The sequence below is a fragment of the Berghia stephanieae genome, chromosome 3 (assembly GCF_034508935.2).
Source record: "Berghia stephanieae isolate SIO BIC M18660-M18661 chromosome 3, UCSD_Bste_1.3, whole genome shotgun sequence".
Taxonomy (NCBI): Eukaryota; Metazoa; Mollusca; class Gastropoda; order Nudibranchia; family Aeolidiidae; genus Berghia; species Berghia stephanieae.
The window spans coordinates 67,338,322-67,345,821 of record NC_088362.1 but is presented as its reverse complement, the minus strand read 5'-3'; the positions used below and the strand labels follow the sequence as shown (position 1 = coordinate 67,345,821).

General features: G+C 34.5%; 1 protein-coding gene across 1 annotated transcript; it reads right to left on the bottom strand.

Moving 5' to 3' along the window:
* Positions 1-73: 73 nt before the first annotated feature.
* On the bottom strand, positions 74-4,893 carry LOC144969631 (uncharacterized). The gene is made up of 2 exons (XM_078908771.1): positions 4,162-4,893; positions 74-2,043 (listed from the first exon to the last, which is right to left on the bottom strand). Exons 1-2 carry the CDS (start codon positions 4,641-4,643, stop codon positions 1,866-1,868), a joined length of 660 nt encoding a protein of 219 aa, XP_078764897.1. The 5' UTR covers positions 4,644-4,893; the 3' UTR covers positions 74-1,865.
* Between the last annotated feature and the right edge of the window lie 2,607 nt (positions 4,894-7,500).

Genomic DNA, 7,500 nt, shown 5'->3' with positions numbered 1-7,500 from the left:
ATTTATGAATTTTTTCGAATAAAAAAAAAAGGACGAACTTCTAAGTCATTGAATATCATTTTATTGCCTTGTACAAAGAAGCAAAATCAATTTTATAAATTTATTGGCATAAATATCATCAGTATGTAAATTATATTTTTATAAATTATACAGAGGAGATCAATAATACTCACAACAAAACACCACGGGCAAAGTTTTTGGGATTTTTTTTACCTCATAGAATTCCTTAAAATGAGAAAATATACACCGTTTTGTATTACAACAACAATAATAATAATATTAATAATAATAATAATAATAATAATAATAATAATAATAATAATAATAATAATAATAATAATAATAATAATAACACTAGATTATTGAAAAGGGCAATAATAAAAGCAATTCAAACACATGTAGACGCATGTAAGTACCGCAAAAAAGTGAATTGCATTTGATTGTCAAATAATGTAAATGTGTTAAAATACTGAAGTGGTGATAGACTGTTCATTCAGATATATTTAAAAAAACACATCATGTAAATAAATACATTCAATATTATTATAATATAAAATATTATTTTAGATATTAGAAATAAATGGATGAAAATCAATTGAAAAAAAAAAACCAGCGTGTGTTTAGACACCTCTAGCGTGCAACGACTAAACCTTTTTCTCACTGATAGACGAATCAATCAGCAAATCTTTAAGAAGTCCGAGATTTTAGATATAGTAATAAGTTGCAGATTTTCTTAATTTTTAGAATTAGAAATTCCGATTAAAGAAAGCCTTTTCGTCAGTGTACGACTGAAGGGTCTTCATAAATTATGGCACTTCAAATACAATCTTCTTCTTCATCTTCTTCTTCTTCTTTCTTTTTTTTTTTTTTTTTTTTCTTTCAGCTTACCCTGAATTCTGCAGGGTTGCCATAATGAATCTCGGTTAAGTGCATCATCTTCATCCAGACCCTGTTCTTTCATACCATCTTTTACCCTATCCAACCATCTAGTCTTCGGGAGTCCCTTTCCCCTCTTTCCGTCTAATTGTATATCTAATACTTTCTTTCCCACATACTCTCTCGTCTCTTAACTTGTTCAAACCATCTTAATCTATCTTCTTTCATTTTTATCGATCAATTCTTCTCTTCAGTCAACCTTCGGATCCGTTCATTTTCTCACTTACAATCAGGTATGTCATGTTTAAATAATATACATTGTGTAGTGGAAAGTGTATGTAAAACACTTCATACTTCTATTACATAGAAATATCTCTTTGAAAATGTGAGCTTCTGATATTTACAACATAGATAGACAATAATTGAACATGGGTATTTTGAAAGTATAATTCAATATAAATATACAATGAGCATGGGATAATTTTAAAGTATAAATCAATATAAATATACTTTGACATAATCAAAATGAACATTGATATTTCTAAGCATAAATTCAATAGAAATATACTTTAATATAAGCACTTAAGTTATCAATTAATGATCAATATGATCTACAATTGTTTCTTGACACGCCTAGTACTTGTGGGTAATTGCGTATGTGTACAATTGAGCAAAGTTAGAATACTATAATTTATATAATTTTCATCAATTTCTAAACAAGTAACTTTTCCAAACCATGTCGTTGACACATGGTTTTTAATCCAAACGCTTATTCAAACATGTGGCTTACTATTATTTACTTTAAAATTTCTGTAATAATCAAAAAAAAATCTGGGATGACGAAAATCTAGATTTTAAATTTTTTTTTTTACAAAAACGAAATTTACATTTTGCTAAATCTCACAAGTACTAGGGTTTCCATTTATTAAAGCGTAACTCGCCGATTTTTAAGGTAGTTGGTAACGGTTTATATACCGGGGATAGGATCATTAATCCCCTTGGCAGATGCAGGCAACAGGGATAGATAAAGGCCCCGACTGAAAGACTGCGTGTTCCCCATCACATCCTATTTTCTTGTAGATGGTTATATCCCGATACAGGAGTCTGCATCCATATTTCCTAGCGACGATGCATGTCTCACAAATACATTTTGCCACAGTTGTGTATCTGGGGAAGGTGGAAAATAGCAGAAAATCGTTATTGTTTGTTTAAAAGTAATTATAAGTCAAATAGGGGATTCGCTTCTTTTTCTCTATCATTTTCGAGAGATGCCTCAAAACTAACGTGCACAAATTTGCAGGTCTGATAACCGAACGCAATGATGGGGCTTGTTTTAACATTGTTGTATTGGAACAATATTTTGAGTTGGTTCTATTTCCCTTACAACAATGGGCCCATAACTATTTATTGGGTTTTTAAATATGCAAATACGTCCACTTCGCTAAAAACGGTACTGTGTCGTTACGATTTGGGTTAAGTTTATAGCATGTTTTTTTTAAAAGACATTTTAAAGCTTCTTAAAGTGATAACAGATGAAATCTCATTTTTCTTGTTATTGTAAATTACAATTCATTAATTCACACCATGTCCACTACAGAAAACCGGATTGGGATACGGATCAAAAATAAAGAAGGATTTTTTTTTAATGAGAGAAATCATTTTGAGATGTTAAGAGAGAAAAAAATCACGAAGGCAGTAAATGCCTTGGTCCTTCAGAGCTATAAGGCCCAGGGGGCCGGAGTTTATACATGAAAATTAATAATTGCTTGCTACTTGCTATACTTGGATAGTACACTGGCGATAATCCCAGGATTGAGAGTTTTTGTCAAGATGGGAGTCATTTAAATCAATCAATAATTGAAGGACGAGTTTTCTGGCCAAATTTTTAAAATACATGTCCTTCCAGTCAGAGCAAGGCAGTTAAATGGTTAAGAGAGTGTTTCATACGAGTGGCGTAAGTACTCCATTCTCCATATAATATTATTCCACCTCACTCCCTAAATAGTAACGAGTAGTCATATCGTTTACAATAATAATTTGTGACGCCAGGTTATCAAACGTTAAATTTCACTAAAATTAGATTTTTGAAAAAAAATAAGTATAGGTATCATTCAAATAACGAAATCGGAATCGATTGAGGGGTCGAATAAATAGATCTTTTACACTCTTGCATTTTGGAATTCGAACTTTGTTCCAAAAGCGCACTCGCAAGCTCGTGCAGCGGTGGGGAACACGTCCGGAATTTCAAACAGCAAGAGTGTAAGAATCGTATAATAGTATTATCTTTTGTCTAATCTTCACATATCTAATTGGATTCAATAGTCTGATGTCACGTCGCCCAGCAACGGCGTCCATCGTGGTTCTAAACAAAGAAAATCGGTACTTTTTATTCTTCATGCTGGCTAGAACTTTTCATATGTCTTGTGATCAGAATGTGTAAAAGTCAAAACATGATCAAATTGATAATGTTTTTTTCCCCCTCTGGATACACTTTTATGCTCGTCGGAGAAATATTTCATAAGGGCGTCCGCCATTGTTCCGATAGTTTAGAGCCAGTTACTAAGTTACCATGCGTCATATCGAGGGAAGTGACGTTACGATTATTGAAGCGTATTGCTACTACTCTGTAGTGACTCTTGTCGCTTGTCACAATTGAAGTGTCAGTAATGGTTATTTTCTCATGATGTCATGTTGGGGATGTTACACTCAATGGAATATGAAGGGCCGTAAATCTCAATCCTAGTGATGATGTTGTTGTTGTTGTTGATGATGATGATGATGATGATGATGATGATGATGATGATGATGATGATGATGATGATGATGATGATGTTGATGATGATGATACTGTTGTTGATGATGATAGCGTTTAAAAAAATCATGGGCATTAATTTAACGCAATATCCATTAAATGTCCTCAAAGTGCTTTACAAGGGTTCCCGAGCCAACAGTTACACCTACCATGTAGAACAAGACATGACGCTTGTAAAGCGATATTACAATTTTTAACGATAGAGACAACGCTGTTGATGACCAGGTACTCATTTTACACCTGAGTATGGTGAGAGAATGTGAGTAAAGAGCCTTTTCCAAGGACTCAAGTATATGACCCTCAGATCGGGACTCAATCTCTGGATTTCTGGTCCGAAAGCAAAAGTCATACTAAAAGACCAAAAAGCCGTTTTATAATGATGATATTTATGACAAAATGATTGGCTCGGCTGCTATAAATAATATAATGACAGAACAAAGCAATCAAATATAGATATTAATTATTGTACTTACTTTGGGTATATTTCTGAATCATGGGTAGCATCCCTCAATTCCGAGGTTTTGTTGACCGTCGAAATCCAAGGACAAGCTGCTCTCAAGTTTTCTCCATCTCCAGGCCACCAGCTACCAGTTGCATCATCTGGTTCCTGAAGAGTTTGGTTGGGGGGTGTTGCTGGTGCAGGCTCATCCCAACTGAAGTTGAGGTATGTAGGGTTGTTGTCTACAAACACAAGTGTGTCAGGGCGTACAGGGCAGTTTCCTTCGGCTGATAAAATTGCATCGCGTTTAACCCTTGCATTTCCGACAGAGCTTGAATCTTGATCTTCACTCAACACGGTATGATCAGTTTCATTTAGTAGCGAACAACTTTTTACTTCGGGTGCTATTTGCTCTTGGAGAGAGTCTCCGATAACGCGCAGAATAGACGCTGAATCGATTGAAGCGACTGCATAACTCAAAATGAAAAACTTGAAAATTGCACTTAGTACAAACATTTTTTTTTTATTCCAATGGTTAGCAATACAGAGATGAAAGGTGAAATACAAATAAGTTGAGAATGTATATTTCAAATTTTGATTGCGGTTTTATATCTTTCGTTTCAAAGACCAGCAAAAGCAAATTCGTATCTGTTTTGCAAAGCAAACAACGAACTGTTTCGAACTCGTAATGCGTTGAACTGATGTAACTGTGATAAAACATAAGTTATATAGGCTTCCATTTTCCAGTTCAAATTAAGGACATAAACTGTTCTCATCCTGGTCGGTGGCATGTTTAACTTCAGTATGGGAAACCACAATATCTTTTCGACTCTCATTGGCTGATAAAAATAACTGACACAAACATTCAACAGAAAGCCCTTCCCTTCTTCGTGACCAACCGAATTGTCGAATTTATTATCGGCTCGTGTCTGACGATCACAAGAGTGATGTCAAGCAATCTCACGCCACTCTCACTTAATTAAGGCAGTTTTTATATGTTTGAAATTATAATATACTCCTTTTTTTATAAGGTGTGTGTGTGTGTGTGTGTGTGGGGGGGGGGGGGGGGGGGGGGGAGGTATCAACAATTGAGGTCGCCGTGATTGTAACGTTCAGTAATCATGATTGACATCAGACTCGGTCGTGAGTAACTCGCAAAACTACTACTCTGTCCGCATTATCAATTTACATTCTCCTTGATATCGACAAGAACAATCTACTACTACTACTACTACTACTACTACTACTACTACTACTACTACTACTACTACTACTACTACTACTACTACTACTACTACTACTTCTACTAATACCACTACTACAACAACAACAACAACAACAACAACTACTACTACTACTACTACTACTACTACTACTACTACTACTACTACTACTACTACTACTACTATTACTAATACTAATACTACCACTACAACTATTACTGCTGCTATTACCACCACCACTACTACTACTACTGCTGCTACTACTACTACTACTACTACTACTACTACTACTACTACTACTACTACTACTACTACTACTGCTACTACTACCACTACTACTACTACTACTACTACTACTACTACTACTACTACTACTACTACTACTACTACTATTACTACTACTACTACTACTATTACTACTACTCTAAGACGCTGTTAAATTTTCTTGTCACCAGATACAACACTTTTTGCAGCCTGTTAAGAGAGATAATAAGTAAAGGCTCTTTTCCAAAGACTGAATTTTACTCAGCCCATAATTGAAGTTGAGAATGATACCTCAAAACCACAAAATTACCTATTCGACTACAGAACTTCAAAGTTGATAACAAGACATAAATTTGCCGCAACTTTTTTTTATTGTATTTTTTTTCTTTCTTAATTATAGTTTTTGAAATCTCAAATAAAAATGGCATGTATCAATCTTTTTTCAAAATTCAAATAAGTGACCCAGTGTCCAAAACAGTATTATGCCGGGATGACACCCCTTCACGGTCTCTTCCTGAGAATGCTAATGTTAGAAGACCTCCCTTTGATTTTAACGCTTCGTTATTGTGTGTGTGTGTGTGTGTGTGTGTGTGTGTGTGTGTGTGGTAGGGGGGGGGGGGTATAGGCCTGTATTTAGTGTGGTGAAATGGCGCTGATGGTCTGCCATCATAGTTCTTGGATTCAGATGGGAACAAAGTATTTTACACCTTTTATAATATAGAACAATAGAAGCTACTTTTGGATTTCGATTCAATTCCATCTGTCCATTTTATCTAATATATATATATATATATATATATATATATATATATATATATATATATATATATATATATATATATATAGAATGCGCTTGGCCAAGGAGTTCACAACATTGCCATCCGGAAGAATAACGGACCAACACACAAACTATGTGTAACCATGAACTTTTTTAGTCTGGTTAATACAGTTTAGTGAGAACAACTCACAAACGCGGATGGCAAAAACAATAACAAAGGCCTGAGTGAGGTCATCTGCATACTATCTATAGATAGATAGATAGATAGTTCGAAGATGACGTCACAGGTCTTTGTTATTGTTTTTTTTTTCCATCCGCGTTCATGAGTAATGCTCACTAAACTGTATTAACTAGACTATAGATAGTATGCAGATGACGTCACTCAGGCCTTTGTTATTGTTTTTGCCATCCGCGTTTGTGAGTTGTTCTCACTAAACTGTATTAACCAGACTATAAAAGTTCATGGTTACACAGAGTTTGTGTGTTGGTCCGTTATACTTTCGGATGGCAATGTTGTGAACTCCTTGGCCAAGCGCATTCTATCTATAAACGTTGATGGTTACACACAGTTTTGTGTATTGGTCCGTTATACTTCCGGATGGCAATGTTATGAGTTTCTTAGCCAAGTGCATACTATATATATATATATATATATATATATATATATATATATATAATATACACACACACACACATACACAAACACACACACAAACAATGGCAAAATTAAATTAATTATGATGTTTAGACACCCTTCCCCGCGCTTACTTTTAACCGTCAATATAGATAGTATGCGCTTGGCTAAGAAGCTCATAACATTGCCATCTGGAAGTATCACGGACCAACACACAAAACTATGTGTAACCATGAACTTTTATAGTCTGGTTCATACAGTTTAGTGAGAAGTACTCATAAACGTGGATGGCAAAAACAATAACAAAAACTTGATTGACGTCATCTTCATTCTATCTATAATGAACATTTATTTAGAGCATTTTTGCAGATTTGACATACTTAATGCTCTTCCCAACGATTCATTTATTCCTCGCTCGAGAAGGCCATATGAAACCTTTAAATAAAGTTCATTCTATAGATAGTATGCAGATGA

What these genes read in the sequence shown, in the direction of transcription:
- LOC144969631 (XM_078908771.1), bottom strand. Translation starts at nt 4,643, where the DNA reads ATGTTTGTACTAAGTGCAATTTTCAAGTTTTTCATTTTGAGTTATGCA. An exon ending in GATTCAGAAATATACCCAAA is followed by an intron (nt 2,044 to 4,161) that starts GTAAGTACAATA and finishes CACCTTCCCCAG; the next exon opens with ATACACAACTGTGGCAAAAT.